General features: G+C 34.9%; 1 protein-coding gene across 6 annotated transcripts in view; it reads right to left on the bottom strand.

Annotated features, from left to right (window-relative positions):
- The window catches only part of LOC117415456 (liprin-beta-1-like), a 49,499-nt gene that overhangs the window by 2,501 nt on the left and 26,379 nt on the right, over positions 1-20,619 (bottom strand). For 3 of the 6 annotated variants that reach the window (XM_034025827.3, XM_059027047.1, XM_059027048.1), the window contains 22 exons: positions 18,257-18,349; positions 16,966-17,086; positions 16,466-16,498; positions 13,985-14,046; positions 13,578-13,662; positions 12,583-12,722; positions 11,943-12,073; positions 11,783-11,845; positions 11,576-11,633; positions 11,344-11,382; positions 10,372-10,543; positions 9,716-9,748; positions 8,484-8,625; positions 7,762-7,890; positions 6,942-7,092; positions 6,240-6,351; positions 5,935-6,023; positions 4,647-4,769; positions 4,207-4,332; positions 3,872-4,060; positions 3,245-3,421; positions 1,737-1,802 (listed from right to left, as the gene is read on the bottom strand). In XM_034025827.3, coding sequence (XP_033881718.1) covers positions 1,737-1,802; positions 3,245-3,421; positions 3,872-4,060; positions 4,207-4,332; positions 4,647-4,769; positions 5,935-6,023; positions 6,240-6,351; positions 6,942-7,092; positions 7,762-7,890; positions 8,484-8,625; positions 9,716-9,748; positions 10,372-10,543; positions 11,344-11,382; positions 11,576-11,633; positions 11,783-11,845; positions 11,943-12,073; positions 12,583-12,722; positions 13,578-13,662; positions 13,985-14,046; positions 16,466-16,498; positions 16,966-17,086; positions 18,257-18,349 — 2,334 coding nt within the window. The remainder of the gene's footprint in view (positions 1-1,736; positions 1,803-3,244; positions 3,422-3,871; positions 4,061-4,206; positions 4,333-4,646; positions 4,770-5,934; positions 6,024-6,239; positions 6,352-6,941; positions 7,093-7,761; positions 7,891-8,483; positions 8,626-9,715; positions 9,749-10,371; positions 10,544-11,343; positions 11,383-11,575; positions 11,634-11,782; positions 11,846-11,942; positions 12,074-12,582; positions 12,723-13,577; positions 13,663-13,984; positions 14,047-16,465; positions 16,499-16,965; positions 17,087-18,256; positions 18,350-20,619) is intronic. The other 3 variants (XM_059027045.1, XM_059027046.1, XM_034025828.3) reach the window with 3 other exon arrangements.

Genomic DNA, 20,619 nt, shown 5'->3' with positions numbered 1-20,619 from the left:
TCCACAAGCAGTGCCAAATACTGTAATTCATTTTTAACTACTGATGAAGAGAAACAATTATGCAAACAGCTATTAATCTAAAAATAAAAAAATATATACAAAGCCGTAATGAAAAGCAAAGTTTTATGCAAGAAATATATAACAGCCCCTATAAAAAGACAATAGAAAAAAAAAATCATGAATTATGCTAAAATGCTAATACAATGACACACACTGCAACTACATTCATTACTTTTTAAAACCAAAACCCCAAAATGCAGCACAATCTAAATAAAAGCAATTTATTCAAAATGTGCCTTTTTTGTAGAAAGCTATTTATTGCACTTTCAGAACTACTTTTTAAAAACAAAATGAACAAATCATTTTTACATTCAAATGTAATGTTTGTACCACCACTTGCCCGATGCCATAATAATAATAATAATAATAATAATACAACTAAAATACATTGCCTACCTGTTTGACAGTGAGTTTTCTGCAGGCAACTAATTTTCACACTACTTTTCCCTCAACACACTGTGTCTAATTGTATGTTTTGTACAGCTTACACAATGTCAGACAGTCAGAGTATTAGAAAAGCTGGCCAATCAGTTGCACTGACAGATACTGGGAACATTTCAAGGGTTAAACTTGAGATTTATGATTCTCTATGTGATTTGACTTCCATAGCTACGAAAGTGCTTTTTTTATTTTATTTTTTGGGGGGGTGGGGAATACAGATTTTGTTTTCTAAACAGAGTTTAAATTTATACATACATACACACACACACACACACACACACACACACACACACACACACACACACACACACACACACAATTATGTATACTACAGTATTAACCTTTACCAGGAAATCATTGTGTTTTGATCAGCAATTGTTAATAGTTATGTATGTTTTATTATTTTAATGCAAATGTTCAAACCAAGGCAGGCAAACTTACCACCTGCAGCATGAAAAAAGAAAACAAAAACAAGTTGGTTATAAATTACTCTGGATATTGTTCACACTCCACCCCCCCACACCCCCCGTGTCAAACAGGTAACACAGGTAATGCTGTGTTACCTGTTTGACAATGTGGGCAATAATCCTTACGCTATCAGCTTTGAAAGAGTTATAATTGTAAAATTGTGCCAGGATGATAACAATGAAAAGAAAAGTTACAGGTACGTTATTTAAACAGTTGTAGCAACACGTGGGGACGTGCAACTCAAAAACGCCTTCATTCTCATTTTTCCCCCACTGTGATCTTACAACAGCCTTGAAGACTTTAAATTTGCTTCTTAAAGCACATAGGAGGTATATACATCATTCTAGTAAACTTTACCAAATATGAACTACTGTCATGCATTTGATTTTTTATTTTCTTAATGGTATTTTTTGTAGCAGTTGGTGAAGGCAACTTTCTCCGTCAGAAGCCTCTCATTTAAACTAAAAGCCTAAAAGAGCAAGACAGAAATATGTAGAAAAGTAGTTTTGTTTCACCAAATACTACTACAAAAAAATACATAAAAAAACATACCATTTAAAATAAATAAATAAAATCAAACATGTTTTGTGGATCATTTTAAAAGGAAAACATCTATCAAGTGATGGTAATTCATATTATATATTTTATATTGAACATAAACAGACGTTTAAAACTGCTGTACATTCAGACCACCTTAACCGAGATTTCAAGAGACCTTGCAGAATAAACAAAAAAAAAAAAAAAACCAAACAAAAAAAACAGCCTACTGTCAAGTTGTTGATGCCCTCAGAAAAAGCGCCAATTTGTCTGACAGTTCCCTCGGAGTCCTCCATCTGAATAAAGAAGTAACATTTACTTGTTACAGGTAAAACAAATTGATGTCAATGATCCCAAAATATCTAAAAGACAGTCCACTGGCCTAAAAGCAATGAAATTAAACAAAATAATAAATGTTATAATAATAATAATAATAATAATAATAATAATAATAATAATAATAATAATAATAATAATTCATTTAACAAACATTTTATGAATTGGTTCAATTTTTACCAATAAATGTTGTACCAAATGTGAAGACAGTACCTCAAAGTGTACTGTCTTTTTCATTGATTTGACTTTTTTATTTACTGTGCTGTACAACTAGTGTAATGGAACTTGACCTTGCGAATCAGTCATGTACCGAGCATGAAGTCATTAGATTTCACTATACCGTAGAAGGTTTGGGACATTTTACATAAGAATTATATTCTCATATTTATCAATGCAAATTTTACAGTCACCAATTGTGCTGGGACGAACACAGGATTTTCATATTCAGATATCTGCTCAATTTAAATATTCGTTCATTTTCAAAAAGTAATAAAAGTCATTATATTGCTCAAAACGCAGGCAGAGACAGCAAAGCAGCTAGGGAGGTGTGGCCCCTTTGTGTGTGCCTTTATTTTACAGCAAGACCTTACAATATGTAACACATTCAAACAGAAAAATATCGAAGGAGTAAACAATACATTGTGTAGGCCTTACTTTACCCCAGTGAATTAACTACAAAACAAAGGATGCCAAATAGCAGCTCAAGTTAACCGTTGCTTTGTTTATTCCCGAAATAAAGAGTACATAAAGTTGAAACCGCATTTTATTTATTTTTTTACATTTTTTTTTCATTCCTTGTATTGTTGTTTCATCACACTAAACAGTGGCCATAGACACTTTTCATAAAGTAATAACATGAGGTTTACTTGTGCCTTTTTGTAGCTGAACAAGCAAACAAAAACTGAAATTTTAACTTTAAACACTTCAAATAAAACAATGGTGTTGTAAAACGAAGGGGAAAAAAACTCCCCTCACATATCTCACATATCACATGGAGATCTTTTTCATTTGCATTTTTTAAAACTGTCTCACAACTTCCGACGAGGTGGTAAATAAGTGGAAGGTATTTTTGTCATTTCTAGCGAATACAAAGATCTGATTTTTGTATCCGAATACATGTCAAAGAATATTTGTTCGAATATACAGATATTTGTCCCAGCACTAGTCACCAAACACTCGTTGTTGAATGGTTCTTTGATGGATTACTGTATGTACAGAGCCTTTGCATATTTTATTGATTATTTCATTGACTGATATGCAAGTTTGTGGAATGAAAGCATGCAAACTTTACACTTTCAACTGAGAGGTCTGTATGCTCGCAGCGATATGCAAGACCGAAATATGTACAAATATCTATGTTTTAAATTTTTTGCAAAACCACGTAAATATCCAAAACCTTTACCTGTTCCAAGCGATCAAGGTCGTCATCATACAGTCCGATTTCCATTCCACGCTTATATGCATTCTGAAAACTACTTCCTGTGGGCATTGCCACATCCATCGGGCACACGTATTCCTCGCTTTCTTCCTGTTTCTTCTTCCGCAAACTCCCAAAAGTTCCAAAACCAAGCTTTCTTGGCTGAAGTAAAAAAAAAAAAAAATGTGGAGTTAAGCCTTACTGAGGTATATCTGAAATACCCCATAACCATCCTTCTTTAAATTATCTAGCGTAATTTTAAGTAGTCACTCTAAAATTGATTAGAAATCAGTTACTTTATACTTTTTAAACTTTCCTTGCTCTCGTAAATAAAACAAGAATAATTTGCTGCGCTTCACTTGTTACACAGGACGATTTGCATGATGTCCAATTTTCATCCCAATTGGATGAGCTATTTTCAAGATATAGCTTTAAGTTTGACAGATGCAAGTCTGTACTATATCTATGTCAAGGGGGGTAATTTGGCAAATGTACTTATTTCTGCATACTATAATTTCTACAGTTAACTTTCTCCTTGTTACCACTTTCGGTGAAAAAAAAAAAAAAAAGTCTTCAACTGCAGTCAAGGAAGAGAAATTTAACTGCACAGACCTTCACTTTGGCAGTGGCAGTGAGAAGGGTGTAGTCAGGAGACTCCAGAGATTCCTGCTTCTGTTGCTGAGCCTCTTGACCAATCAGTAAATTGAAGTGGGTCGCCAAGTGTCGTCGCAGGAGAGTTTTGTTTGGAGGAATGTTCAACAGAAGGGCCATTGTTTCCACATTAAACCGAGGTTCCAACACCTAAAAAATGAATTTAAAATATTACAGGTTTTATTGTTGCTTCATAATTAAATGTTACATAACAGAAAGTATTCATAAGCAATTATCTTTTTAAACTTATTATAATCCATCTTGTGGTGTTATTTGTACTTTAAAGAATATCTTGCCATTAAGCCTCCATGTACACCACTCCCTCTCAAATTGGGAGCGTACTCTGCCAGGTCCACAGATCTCAGCCATTCCATAACACGGTGATTTGTCCACTGGGCAATCTCTGCTGGTGTTATGTTGTTCTAACGAAGCGATAAAAAGAAGAGGTTACCTTACGTAAAAAGGTACAAAATAAATTGTTTAAATGCCGTCTACAAAGAAATGTTGATCCAGAAGATCTTTCTAAAGAAGCAGTAAGAGTAAAGATAACGGAAAAGCTTTGATAAAAAGTCAGGGACATATTGTTGTTGTCTCATTTAATAATCATTTAAAGTAAATGAAAGTAAAAAATGTTATTGTTAGTGAACTTCTAACGAACTGGGAAACAAATGAATACCCAAATGTGTTCAATATTTAAAAAGAACAGATTCCAATAGCATCACTGACATAGTCCTACCTCATCTGAGGGTCGCCTGCGTAAACAGTTGGGCTCAAAGTTATTGATGCGCAGAACCTGAATGGCTCTCTTGATACTAAGGTGATGTAGAACACTTCCAACTTTCAGGGACAGCAAATCATCCTGGGAAGGAAGGGGAAAAAACTCAATAAAATGTATCGTTTTATTTAAATAAAAAAAAAAAAAAAATCGGTCAAGTCATGACAATTTGTTTTTGCAGAAATAGGTGAATCACAGGTTTCCAAGGTAAAAAGTGACCCCACCAGTTAAAGCATTTATGATCAAATAAGTTCAGCTTAGTGTTCTTTAACACTAGAACCGCCACAGCAATCATTTTGACAGTTTGAGGTTTTCAAATTTAAATTACTCTACGTGTCTGAAAGTTATGCGGTTGTGCGTTTATAACTTTTCCTAAATACATGTATTAAATTACCCTGATGGCGTTTCAAAGGCAGGATCACAAAAATAAGGATACTTTTACAATACATGTTTTTATAGCCTACAATAGTCTATTTTTATATACAAGCCTGTTATCTCTACTGCACCTGGCAGCCATCAATTCCTTCGTTTTGTACAAGTAATGCACTGGGGAAAAGATCAGTTAGAGACACTTCATCTTGAAGCTAGCCACAGCTCTTCGGCAGAAACATTTCCATCAGAAAACTGCAAAGCAGCAGGCTGCTGCAGCTCAACCTGGATTCAGTGCTGCACCGACTGACACATGCAGGAGTAAACATTTTACTTTCGTTTTAAATTAAAAAATTATTTCATTTTACAGTTTTGTATGTACATATACCTGTTTACACACTAGTTTGTTTTGAAATGTGTATTTTATTATAGTTTTTCATTTTTTGAAGTAGTGCTTTATATGTGGCAAGTTAGAAAATAAACCCTTTTATGTTTAATTTTTCATTTAAAATACAGTGTTTCGGCTGTGCAGATGTTTGATATGACATGCTTGAATAAAACTTTTGAGTTATATCCAATAGTTCATTTCGGCGCTTTTAGGTAGGAGTACCAGTGGCAAGGACAAGTAACCCATTTTTTCTCAGTGATTTTAAAGATCTACAGAGATTCTATTCTGTGTTTCAGCATACATAGGAATTTTAACATGGAACTGATCACATTTCAATTCAATGGATTTTTTATATTATAGGCAACTTTTTTAGCAAAGCTGCTTTTTTTTAAAATGTCATGCAAACAATGTACTGCATAAAAAAGGTTAAAGACAAACAAAACTACCCAATAGCATTTTCTATACTCTGTATCCCTATATACTGGAACTTACAACAGTCATGTAATGAAGCATTCTCCCGTCTACTCTTCCTTCATCAAACTGAGTCTTGTACTGGGGTAATCCAATATCATCCAACCACCCTAAAGATTAGTTTAAAAGAGAAAAGGGTACTTGAGACAATAAGATAACAATTTGTATTAATTTATAAAATTTGCATTGGAAATGTGTTTTGAAACACCAGTTAGGTTTGCTGCTATATTTAATGTTTTGAAAACTTCATTAAATAAAAAATCCATCTTCGAATAAGAGCATACATAAACATGTTAAAACATGTCCCATGCATTATAGCGGCTTACTCGTGACCCAGTTGTAATCAAGTCTTCCTTTGCGGTCATCTTCCTCTGAGCCAAGGGCTTGCAAGGCCAACTGCAGCTTCTTCCTGTGAAGAGGCTGTTTAATTCCAAGCTCCTATGAAGGAAGGGAAGTTTATTTTGTTATTTTAAAACAATTTTTTAATCTTTCTTACTTAATCTGAAATGGAAATATCCAGAGCTAATAATAAAAAAGAAACTGAGATCCGGCTTCTAATAACTTTCACAGCTCCTTAGTGCTATCAATTAGACTAGTGTGCTTCATTGCAACTGTTGCTAATACATAAATAAACAGGCATATATTTAAATGATTTTATTATTTTTTTTTAAACAAATGCTCAAGTGAAAATGTAAATTTGTCAAAATAAATAGTACAGCCAAAGTAAATGGATTGCACCATTTTACTGAGCCATCTAATATCTATGGAACTGGAAGAGAACATAGAAGCACATCATACTGAAAAACACACACATGCATTGTGGTTAGAAAACCCTTTGTAATAGATTATTTAAAAAGCAGAAATACTTTAGCATAACTGTATAGAACTGTTTTGTCCCCTTTCTTTAACTGGGGCCCACTGAAGCCCTTCCACCTCCTTTACTGGCTGCAATCCAAGCCAAAGGGTGATCGTCTTGTAATTTGGAGCAAAGACAAAAATGTTTCCTCCTCTCCAACAGCATTACTCACCCTCTCAAGGTCCTGCTGTGAAGCCTGCAGTAGAGTCTGTCCTGACATGATCCACCGTTTGGCAAAATTCACATTTAAACCCAGGCCCTGTTCCTGTAGCCAGTTACACACTTGCTCCTTTGTCCACTTTGCAAACGGCATATCTAATTCACTGTTTTGGAAAAAAAACAAAAAAAAAAAAAAAACAACAAACACACTAAGTGTTATTTATCCCCAAAAGCCTAAAATGAATACTGACAATCTTTTCACAAATCTGCTTGGTGATTCGGTGCAATATTATATTTGTTGTTCTCTACTAAGGGTTAAAAGGGCTTTATATTGTAATTTTTTTTATAAATCAGAAAGTACTCAAAACGGGACTGACCACTAGGACTCTGCAGGCACAAATAATACAAGGTAGATTCAGATACAGAACAATTATTAATGTAAATAATGGAGCAAAAAAACAAACATAAAAAGGTAATAGAAAGATAAAATAAATAAGAAATTATATTTGGAGCTACTCTACTTACCCTTAAACATATTTCACAAGTCCACTATTTTAATACTGTTCTACTTATTCAAACATTAACTTTACAACACACAGCTGTTAACAAGGTCACATTATTCTGCCACCACTCCTTTCTGTGTTATCACTACACCACCTGGACAACTAATCCACCTGTAATACAAACTGTGCCATAAACTTTACAACGACCTCTACTTTACTGCAATAAAAACAGCATTGTAGATATATTAACGTTTGACTGCTGTATTTTACCAGCACTGAAATATTTCTCTCCAGTAATACCTGTGTCCGTTCTCATTTACTGTATCGTACCTGTTAGCATGCTGTAGGTCCTGAGACCAGCCCAGCCTGGGGCCTGCAGTTGCTCTCACGCCACCTCTTTTAAATTCTGTGTCAGACATATCATCAGGGTTAAATGTTGCAGACTGGCTTCTTTTAAGCCTGGGAATGAACGAAAAAAATAATCCTTTAATAATTACTACCTCCAGTAGTAACATATTATTATTATTATTATTTATTTCTTAGCAGACGCCCTTATCCAGGGCGACTTACAATTGTTACAAGATATCACATTATTTTTACATACAATTACCCATTTATACAGTTGGGTTTTTACTGGAGCAATCTAGGTAAAGTACCTTGCTCATGGGTACAGCAGCAGTGTCCCCCACTGGGGATTGAACCCACAACCCTCCGGTCAAGAGTCCAGAGCCCTAATCACTACTACACACTGCTGCCCAATATACCCCAACTAAGAGGCCAGTAAGAGTACACATTATTTAAATTGCAGTAAATATCTGTTACATGAAATTAAGCAGTACTACAATGCTAATACCCCATTTACAAAATATATATATTTTACTGTCATATTACATTAAATAGACATTTTTTTTCATTTTAATATCTGACAAGTTTATTATTTCCTGTATTTTAATCAGAATTTCCATAGACTACAGAAAATAATGTGGCCCTAATTATAATTATGGTTACTGCTGTTTTAAGAATAGGTTTTCATCAAATTCACAGAAACTTACTTTCCAAACAATTTCTTGATTCCTCTGGCCTTTTTCTTGGAGTCTGGGGAAGAAGGTGATGTTTGGGAGCCGTCAGCCTCTGCAGACCTACGAGGCATTCCTGCCAGATCTATGTGCTCAGAGCCTTCTTTTTCTGTCTCCGCTATACATAAAGACAGAACATCCATCAGCAAAAACTTAATGGGCATCATTTTTACCTCTTTTATATGACCCCATTCAGTGCTGGTTTAAATGATGCACAGTAACCTGGGCATATTGGATTAGCCTAAATGTCAAACGCTTTAGCCCGTACTGTTCTATCTACTTAATCAATCAATCAATCAATCAATTAATTAATTAAATATTTTTTAAATCTTAATTTAAAATGCTATACCATTTATGCCATACAAGTACTAAACAGAATAAAATGGTGTTTCTTAAATACATTCAGAAACATCCATTATGGGTAAATCCCAGCACTGAATGCAGTCTTATGACAGTTAATAACTAAAATGGTTTGTAACCGTTGTTAGTTTGCAGGACACCAGGATCAAGGAATGTGGCAATGAACAGTAATTTCTACCCAGGAACTTGTAAGGATGGAAGCTATTGCGAACCACTAATCCCAAAGCAGCTTCTGCTTAGTTTCACATCTACGGTCAAGTGGGAACAGGGCAGCAGCACATGCCATTTTGCAATGAATAATGAACAACTGGATTTTTTTTTGTTTTGTTAATAACATGCATTAGCACTGACACAACAGCTTTAGAAAGAAAAAATAATGATGACTGTGACAAAAGCATGTTCAATGATATGAAATTCTGCCTGAGTAAACATTAGCAATTTTCTAGGTAACTGATAAAAGATAAGGCTGTCTAGCTCTAAGGTTTTGTCCAATAGAACACTACAATACCAGGAAAATAGTTGACATTTTGCATACTGAAAAAAAAAAAAAAAACAGTTTAAAAAGAGTTTTCCTATCACTAGGTACAGTAATAAATGTTTATTTCTGGCTTCAACAACTACATTGCAGGTTTTGGAAGACGACCTTTAAAAGACTACAGGATAAATGCATAGCTATAGAAAAGTATTTATCATTACTGCTCCATAGCTGGATAAACACCAGTTATAGAGGAGGATGCACAATACCAGTAGTAGAGCACACAAACAAACACTTTGATAGCATCCAGTTGTTCAGTTTATCCACATGGCACTGCTGTGTCTGCAGGCCCCCATGCAGCTACATACTATACCTAATGTAGGTGCACTTGCACTTCGACTGCGATCTTCATATATCCAGACAATGTTTATGACCACACGCAGAGCAGCAGCAGAGCATATGCAGGACAACAAGGTAAAGTGCACAAATTACACAAAAAGCAGAACCCAAAACAAGGGAGCACAAGGAAACAATGCTGATGTACAAAGAGAGCATCACCGGAGACCAGGAAATAAACTAGCTAGAGTGATTTGGAGGACCCAATTACTATAACAATAACAAAAGTTGTTCCAAGTCACCTATACCCTGTGTAGCCATGATCACGCAATATAGAGGGCAAAATTAACAGGTTTGTGTGCAGTAGCCAAACAAAGGATTGGCACAACTACATTGCGCAATAGGCCAATGTATTATATGAGGCACATACAGTATCCTGCATTTCAATTCTAAATATACTCTATTGTGATTTTTGTTTTTTACAATAATTAAAACTACTCATCACACCAGGCGGTTTAACATATTTAGATTCCCACCCTGTGATTAGGCACATTTTAACCTTAGGCTTAACATTATGCAAGCAAAGTTCCTGTACTCTTAAGTTTGTTTCATCACTGTTAAAATGAATAAATGAAATAAATCTAGAATTTGTAAAATCAATAACCTTTGGTTCTATAGCAGACAAAGACCCACCTAGATTGGGTGCACTTGCTGTCCTCTTGCTTCCCTTGATCTTGAAGAAGCCGCGACCAAACGAGGACCTCGCTTTCCGAGAACCGAAGCTTTCATCGTCGACTGAGCCAGACTGACCAGGAGGTGTAGGAGGCAGAGCACTAAACGTGCTGATCTCTTCATATGCTTTGTTCTAAAACAGAAGTCAAAATGATACAGTACAGATACACTATAACTGAAATTCAATTAATAAAATATACCTTTTTTTTATAAAAAGGTGGGCAGGTTTATTTATAATGTGTTTATTCACTGTAGTACAATTCTAAATGGACTGATTTATGGTTTGAGGAAAAACCCAGTGAAACACCTAGTTTAATATTACCACTAGGTGACAACCCTTACACAGTAGGATGTGAGATACATTTTATTCAGAACTCAAAGTGATGAGAGGGCTAATCAGATTTAAAAAAAAAAAAAAAAGATTCTTCCTTTTTTGGTCTTGTAGTGAAAGTAAGGGAATGTGCTTTTCAGGACTACATTCACAAATTGAAATAAGTTTTAAAAAAAAAAAAAAAAAAAAAAAAAAAAAGCATGAAATGAAGTGTGAAATAAAAAACACACCGTCATAAAGAAAAGGGGAAATACACTTCATAAATAGAAAGAGATTATAAAAGTTAAAGAACAAAAAGCAAAAAGAACAGAATAAAAGTGCACTATGAATACCAATAATTAGTGTAATTCAGTTATACAAATGTTAAACAAGAAAGAAAATGAACTGAAAATCAAATATTGATTATATTTAGAGAAGCTAACTTTAATGAGTAAAAAAAAGTTTTCAGCCATCTAGACAGGAGACATTTGTAAAAGGAAGGGAAGGAGAAGGAGAAGAAGATGAGAAAGACCACACAGAACAACAAAATGCGCCCGAGACTCATTTGACATCCCTCACTTCAGGTTCTCCACTATGAACACAATTCTGAAACACTAAATTACCTCTGTTGGCTTCTGATGAACCGGCTCTACGACAGGGTTCTGGAGCAACAGAAAGGTTACATTTATTTTATATAGGAATTAGGTGCTAAATAAATGTTTAAAAGGCTATCTGACTATAGATATCCTTCTGAAGAATCATGTCTATTTCAGGAATGCTCTTCTAATAAATATAATTTATAATTTGTGTGTCTTTACAGACTGAACATGATAAAAGGCATTGTAAATGACGTACCTTATCTGTGTCACTGCTTTTTAAATTGTCCATACTAGAGTTGGGAATGCTTGGTGTTCTGGAAAGAAAAAAAAAAAAAAGGGCTGTAGGTAAGCAACTGGATGGACGGCAGACTACATTATAGAGAATTCTGTGAACAGGAATGGTCAGAATAGTTGGTGTCTTATTATCAACAATGGTTGGATGGCCTCATAATAATATACTTACACAGGACTATCACACAAACTTGTTTCTTGTATTATTGAAGAAATATCTGGTGTCATCATCCCACTGCATTATGAAACAAAAAAGGGTCTTATTGCATGAATGTTTGGTGTCGTATTCAAAAGGTACAACACACAGCCTGCTTGTATTTTTATGAAAGTACCTCATTTCTGACAGGCCCCAATCCTCGGTCTCCTGGCTCTGGGCCTGCTCGGTCTCACTGAAGTTCATTGGTGAGGATGCCAAAGCTGGGATTGAAACTTGGAGAACACTTTTTTGCATTTGAACAGGTATCTAAAGAGAGGAAAACAGAACATTTGCCCTACTATGTTAGGGTAACTTGAACCAAAGGATACTACTGACTCGCCTGTATGTTGTTTTGAATACAAAAACAAAACAAGGGCTGATTCCATACAAACAATACCACAGAAAGGTACATGGAAGTTAATTTACACTGAAAAGATAAAAACTTGAAAAATGCATTTTTCCATTCTGTGAATTATTTCTAAAAATATATTAAAAAAGACTACAGCATCAGTTTTCATTGGTTTTGAACTTCATGGAGTTTTTTCATGTACAGTTGTGGCACTTTGAATGTTCGTAACCAATCCATCTTGGTTTGTGCAGCAAAATTTGGGACATTGGTCTTAACTTTTGAGATCTAGTTTAAATCTGATAAAGGGACAGAGTAACATTGTTTTTGCTGGTCTCAGTTTGGTTGTGTGGACACTATTCAACATCACAAATGTATGAATGGCTACCAGAGAGAAAAAAATGATAGTAAAAAGACAGGAATACTGTACCTCATGAGGAGTTTTTACTATCTCTTTTTCATTTCTTGCGACAGGCGAGGGAGGTTTCTCAGATTCAATTGAGACTGAAATAGCAGTCGACACAGAGCTATCACTCTGACTCTCCTCACTGCTGCCTTCTTTAAGTTTATCTGAGGGGAAAAAAATTAAATAAATATACAGTAGTCATGTGTGCGTACGTGTTATGTTTTTTGTGGGATAATGCACAGAATAGTGTACCTTGCAATAAAATAAAAACCATAGCTTTTCCAAGAATAACGTTCCTACTCTTATACAAATTCACAATAAACACAGGACATGCAACCTGAATGTTGAAACATTTGCAAAGAGAACTGCAGTTAAAAATACCACTGACAGAAATAAGCATGTTGCTTCTTCTGCAGCCCTCAAGGGCTTTTCCTTGTATACAGGTACTGTTAAGCAGAGAAAACTAAATATATACATTCAAATTCTGTTTTTTTGTTGCCTGCAGCCATACAATCTTTATAAATTTGATGAAGGGTTCTAAGGACATAGGAAAGGAATGAAACAAAAAATGTTATCTAAAAATACCCTCACAGGGGATATTCGTAAGTCCCAGGGTATGGTTATAGTTTGCACAGCTGCCTTCAACAGGACATCACTAGATGTCCAGTTGATCTAACTGAACCAAAAGATATCAATCAAACATAAAAAGAAATGTCAGCAGGTGCCCCTGTGCACTAATCAGAGGCTTGAGTGAAGGGCTGACAGAGGTTGTCATAATGCATTGCTATCTGGCTGCATTAAAAATAGTTAAAGGGGAAAGGCTTAAAGCCCCAAACATCCTGAGGAAGTGTCCTATTTAGGATGGCTCAGTTACTCAAGGTCATCTCTGGTTAATATACGGAGTTTGACTGTACTCTGCTCTAGCCTTTCTGCTCACACATGTCAAGTAATGAATGAATGAATGAATGAATGAATGAATGAATAAAGTAAAATACAGTAACTGCAATGCCTCCAATTACCTTTTTTAACCTGAGCTGACATGACCATGTCTTGAACCTTCTTGTACCTGTTCAGCGACTGCCTAAGTTCCTCAATTTTACGGTCCTGAAAATGGCAGATGAAAAGAAATAAATGAAATACAAAACTATATATTGTAAATATATAGAATGCATTTTGACTGTACTTGAACTCTTACAACTGTAAGCCTCTTGTTCACAATTATCTGGAAGTACAGTATTTTACTGCATAAAAGCGATATCATACTGTTCAGCACCAGTAATCAAATAAATATTGTTTCTATAAATGAAAAAAATAAAAATCATCCAAGTGGACTATCACAACCTTACTCTGTATTCGAGTACACTTTTTTATGATTATTAGGCATAGCAGTGTTTGAAATTCACACAGAAATCTAAAATGATCCTACTTTCTCCTCATTTGCTGCCATCAAAGATTCAACTGCCCTTTTCATCTTCTGCACCTCTAAGTCTGGAGGGGAGGGGGGTGAGAAAGTAAAATGTAAAATGAGCAAGAATTTACACAATTTTATCACAAACTTCTAGTACAGTAACAGAATCAGTGTCAGAAATATACTGAAGTAACAACTATAATATAAAGGATATAAAATTGCAATTTGATAATCCTTGGTTTACATTTTTATTTTACAAACATACGCTAAATTTGCTCACTCGATTGTGTTTTAACAAATTTTAAATATTGTATACAGGGGTGTGCAATTTGTATTGGCCGACGCCTGGGGACAACAACATTTGTGTGACAGACAAGTATTGCCGTTTTACTTTGTCCATCAGACAAGTAGTTTTTATTTATTTTCCCAATGTTCGTTCTGTTGCTAGAAAGATACTCCGGGTATATTTGTAGACAGCCACGGAAGACTAATCTTTTAAAGGTAATGTATTATTTACGTTTTTTGTAAATTAGCAAATAAGTGATACTGCTTTCTTAATACATGAACCTGACCTTTAAATGCTGCAATCTTGTAAAGTTTAATACAATAAAAATAAAAAAAAAAACACACACCATAGTGGCTAAGGTATTAGTGGAGTTGAAAAAAAAAAAAAAAATCACATACATATTTTATATATATATATATATATATATATATATATATATATATATATATATATATATATATATATATATATATATATATATATATTTTAAAAAATAAATAAATAAAATAGAGACTGTTTCTGTTTATGTATTAATTAATGTATTTATTTTTCAGTGAGAGTAGTGCAGGGAAAGAATGTTGCCCAACCAAAAGATAAATAAAAATAATAATTATAATAATTCCATCAGGGTAGGAAACCAGGATCACAGTGCTACAGGAGTATTCCAGTTAGCCATCATGGGATAAGATGTTAGATGAGGAAAAATAGCTATAAAATGTTGTACTGTTTTAAAAAAAAAAGGATATTATAGAAATAAACAAAAGAAAAAAAAAAAAACTATTTTGTCTTTGCAAAATTTTATGGAGCCTACTGTAAATATTGCATGCATTATGGTAGAAAAACTGTAAAAAATGCAGAGAAACTTGACAGGTTATACACAAGTCCTTTAAAAATCTGTGTTTCAGCAGTTACAAAACTGAAAACTTCAAGAAAAATAGGACTTTGTATCTGTGATGCAACAAACATCTATCAAGAGTTGGATTCTGCTTATAGAGAAAGTGGGAAAAAAACAGGTAGAAGCTATTTTTATATTTGAAGAACTCCCAAGTATTGCTTATTATAGTTGTACTCTTAGTATGTTACTTAAATTTACTAGCACAAAGTGTTCCAAACTGCACTGAAAGGACATTTCCTTAAAGTATGTTATAAATTTGTTGAGTTGAGGTCACAGGGAACCTTTTGTGTATCTTGAAGAATTTAGTGAACCAGTCACGCTACAAGGCTAGATCCACCCTGATAATCACTAATTGATTGACTGTGTTCACTGTTAATTAAAACCAAAAAACTATACAAGTTAAATTCTACTTTTTTGTGTGACGGGTAGGGGGCAAGTAGATTTTTAAGAAGGACAAGTAGACTGGACAAAAAGTATTTTTCAAAAATTGCACACCCCTGTGTATATATACAATTGTACTGTAATGTTTAACTACAGCGAGGTTTGTGAGTAAAGCATTATTACATCATGAGGAAGACTATACTTCTAGCCAATTAAATGAATATTAGAAAACTGTTTCTAGGAAGACTGATGGATTGTTCTGATGGTAGCAGGAAATATTTCTTGCTTTGCAGCCACAGCACAAGTACCCTGCAAACACATGATGTGCAGCCTGAATGTTGGCATGTTTGCAGTGAGAATTGCAGTTACGATATCACTGATGGAACTAAGCACGTTGCTTCATCTACAGCCCTCAGGGTTTTTTCAATTTCCATTTACCCTCCTTGCACACAGGTAAACAAAAAATATGTGCTTTAAAAGCACAGACTAATATTAAAAGATCCATGTGATTCTACCTCAACATCATTAGGTAGCAAATTACATACCCTCTTAAGAGGTGAAGTGCTTTGTTAAGCACTTATTACACACACAGTACTGCCTACTTTGTATCAATGTATTTACTGTAACTGAAGCAGTGTCAGAATAAATTTACCAACAGCCTGCTGCAAACCATAAAATTGCAGCAAGACACTTAGTGGGGAAAAAATACAAATTTTAGAATGATTGGCTTATAACTGGCCTGTATTTATGTCATATAAATACTTCATAAGATACATAATTTTATTTCCTATAAATGTTTATCTGAGAACAGTGTTTACCTTGAACCACCCAAGAGTTATAAATAAGCAACATTTTCCAACAAACCTTGACAATACATGCAGACTGTGAATGAAGCAGACTGGAAATACACACTGGTGCAACAACTCAAAAACCTTACGTTTCTCTTTGAGCTTCCTTTTTAAATGTTCATCTGCATGAAATAATGAGTTAGACGTACAACCGTAAGTAAAAAAAAAAGGGAATATTGGATCATTAGAAAGAAAAAAAGGATGAAGAATTAACATTGAATGGCGAACATTTGAACCTTTTTTGTGTGTGTGTAAAATTCCTTCAAAATAAAACTTTAAAAATATTCATAAAGAATAGCAGTCATTCCTCATTCTTTGGAGCCAAAATTGTGATGTGAATGTCCTGAGTGCACTGTGATTTGTATCACTGCAAGAATGTATTTGAAATGTGTTTGTGTTGTAAACTCAGTATGGTTAAATCAAAATAACTAAATCATATCCCAATACAAAAATTATATTTTCAACACGTTCAATGCTAGGGTCAACTCTACCTTTTGTATTTGTGGGCCATAAATGGGATTTAAAAACAGTCAATAAGGCATAAGGAGTGAAAACATGCGGGATATTTGAAGGAAGAATACCCCTGTACCTTTTTCATCCTTTTCTGAACCTCCGGTTGCACTTGTGATCTTGTAGAGGCTCTCATCCCACAGTCTCTTGACCTCCCCATCTTTCTGCTCTAGTTTGTCCTTCAATATCACCAACTCATCCTGTCCAGAAGAATACAATGCAAGAATAAGGGCTCCAGTAGTACGTACCAATACATGCCATATTGGGTACATACTGTCATTTATATAATATATATATTTTTTTTTAGTATAGCAATTTTAACCAATAAAATGGGAACTTTATGCCACAATACAGATGGATCTATCTACTATTTCAATGCACTGTTACAACTTTTTTTTTTTTTTTTTTTTTTTTTTTTTTTACAGGGGCAGGGAACAGAAGTTATAAGTCTTACAAACGTTCATAGAAACAATCAAACAACCAAACAAGAAATACATGTATAAAAACAGTACAAAATAAACTGGTGTCTCAGGGTTTACCAAGTCATATGTAGAATACAGGCAGGGCCAGATAATCCTCACACAAATAGTATATAATGAAGCTCTAGGTATTGACATCCTCAGCACAGATTATGCTAATAACAACAATGACATACTGTACTATACTGCAATACTGCAATGTTTTATGATGTTTACTTGTTGCATCAGGCTGCTGCACAAGCTCAGAGCAAAGCTAATAAACAAAATATTTATCCAGAATGTTTATAAACATAACAACCAATTTCAATACATGAAATGTTACCTTAGAGTAAGCATTCACTATTTTAAGTCTTACTTTAGTATTAAACTTTAAGAACATATTTTGTGCTATCTTGTCTTCTTAATCTATTTCTATATATGAAGAGAAATACTGAACATCAAGTACCCATAGAACACCAAACCTTTAGTGTCTGGCTTTTGTGTTCCATCCTCTGCTTTTCATATTGCATCTGACCCACCTTGATTTTCAGGCTAGAGAGTTTGGCCATAAGAGACTAGTAAGAGAAGAATTAGAAAAGAAAAGCTTGACAGAGGAAGAAGGAGAAAAAAGTAGAACAGCAATAAGATTTGAGAGAGGTTAAGAAAGGAATGGAGAGAAGTATAATAAGAGAACATGGGTACAGCTACCTACCAATAAAAGTTTTACTCATCGCTTAAAGTGAAAGACATACATGCTTCTCTAATTTTCAAAAAGGATCAGACCCAACGATACAGGTCGCATTCAACATGTACAATAAAAACGTTAGTTTAAGTATGTGTCAATAATACACCAGTTCAATGACAGAACAGTATTCTGGGAATCATGGTACTGCAGCAACACTAAAATGTTACCTTTGTTGATTTCAGTTTCTTTTCATACTGGAGCCTTTCATTTTCCATGTCTGTTATCGTGAACCTCAGCTCGTTTATCTCCTGGATCAACCCCTTTGAAAGATCACACAAGAAGCAGTTACAAATCCTGTTACAATAAACCTAGGGCTTGCAAGGTTAATACAGAAAATAGCAAAAAATAAAACATGCATTGTAAACTTGTGTACTGTCAATTTCTATACTATTTTCTACATTATACCAACATAAAAGGCATTTTTTCTTCTCAGGGTAGCAACATAATTATTACTTATAGAGGATTACGACTTACATATTAAAATAGAGTATTTCATATTGGATATAGAAAATGACACGAAATAAGCTACAGTCAGCACTCGGATATCCATTACCCAGATACACGTCAGTCGCATTTTTTCCATCTTTGTATTAAAAATAAAATCGATCCCCATTATATATACGTAGCAAATTAATTCCAAATCCAACTTCCAACTCCGTCACCAATTTTCTGATACAAAGCCATTCTCTTCTATGCTACAATTTATCTGAATATCCGTCACAGCCCTCATTTATTATTATTATTTTTTTAATTCTAATGCCAAATCAGTCTGTGTTATATTGTGAAGTTGTTACACAGCGCTTCCTCCAGTTTCACCTGACAAAAATGCAGCCAAAACAAAGCAAACAAGACAAGCTAGGGTAATGTACATTTAATCATTAAACAGTTTTAGATACTGTGATGTATTTTATTTTTTATATGTGATCTTTAGTTGCTTTTGTGCATTTTCATTTGCACACGAACTGTGACATTAGGGCCTTATAGAGCACTATATTCTGCAATTTTGAATACTGACTTGGGATACTGTTTTTATTTATTTTTATTTTTTTTTTTTTTTTATAAATTTAGTCGTTGCCAATTATTTTTTTATTATTTTCTCCCAATTATGCTCTGCTCACTGCTACCACCCCTGCCATGACTCGAGAGGGCGAAATCGAACACACACTGTCCTCCGAAGCGTGCCGTCAGCTGACCGCTTTTTTTCACACTGCGGATTCACCATGCAGCCACCCAAGCGCTACAGCGTCGGAGGACAACACAGCTCTCGCACAGCTTACAGGCAAGGCCGCAGGCGCCCGGCCAGACTACAGGTGTCGCTGGTGCGCAGTGAGCTGAGGACACCCTGGCTGACCTAACCCACCCTCTCCCCGGGCGGCACTTGGACAATTGAGCGCCGCCCCCTGGAAGCTCCCGTCCTCGGACGGCAAAGGAATAGCTATAGGGAACATCCTGTACTCCGCCTTTACTGGATGCGCCACTCAGGAGCCCCTGACTTGGGAGGGGGGGGTTCTTTTGGTTTTGCTAAATTGCATTGCCTTTTACGTTTTACGCAGTTCTGTGCATGGATAACATTTAGATTTCATTCATATGTGAGTGCTGACTGTATTCCACTACAGTATCTATAGTACAGTACACTCCACTTCTTACAATGTTGGTCCACATCTATGTAGTACAGTATACCCAAAGGGTCAAAACCACTCGTCCAAAAAGTTAAGCCAGCTCAATAGGAATGTGTTTATTCACATCTACTGGCTGATCTTTTGACATTCAGCATGCACGCATGCACACAGATTAAACAGAACAAGCGTTTGCATGTGCATCCTCAAGTCTTGTTAAGAAAACAGGTTTCCCACTATTGGAAAGCTGAAAGAAGAGGTTGCAAAACTGCACAATAAAAAGCACCCCTTTACTGTTCATTCACTCATTGACTAAAGCTGTAGCATTAAATACCAACAAACAAATATTACAGTAGTTTGGATCCGCAAGGGGATCCCATATTTCTCTTTACACCAGTGTAAATCAAGTCAAAGTACAATTAAAATGGCGTTCCACTACCATAACTGAGCTAATGTTGCACAATGACGTGTGGCACGATTTGGACAGCAGCAGGTTGTCAATCCTTTTCAAATGTTTCGTAGGGCATGTTCAACATGTGACTTAATTTCCACCCGAGACAGAATATTAACCATGCATCTTTATACAACACCTCTATAGCTCAGATGTAAGCTTGCTTTATAAATGCAATCCGCTTAATGTTAAGTTGCTTGTTTATATTTATTTTCAGGGAAAATTGCCAGCTCAAGCAAATGATATGCAAGCTGATAAAGCCATTCTAAACCCAGAGAACAAGGCAGAGCAATTTGAATGCTTTTCTCTTCCAACTAGAAGTATAGAATATATAGAATGAAGAAAGAGTGACAGGAAGCACAAACAAAGGAAGAAGGCAAAGACCAATGTTTAGTGCATGGTATGAATTACATATTTTAATTGATGAGACAAGCAAAATGAAGGGCAGATCGTCTGCAATGTG

The sequence above is a fragment of the Acipenser ruthenus genome, chromosome 7, assembly GCF_902713425.1.
Source record: "Acipenser ruthenus chromosome 7, fAciRut3.2 maternal haplotype, whole genome shotgun sequence".
NCBI classification, from domain to species: domain Eukaryota; kingdom Metazoa; phylum Chordata; class Actinopteri; order Acipenseriformes; family Acipenseridae; genus Acipenser; species Acipenser ruthenus.
The sequence above is the reverse complement of the archived record's forward strand: the minus strand, read 5'-3'. Positions and strand labels throughout refer to the sequence as shown.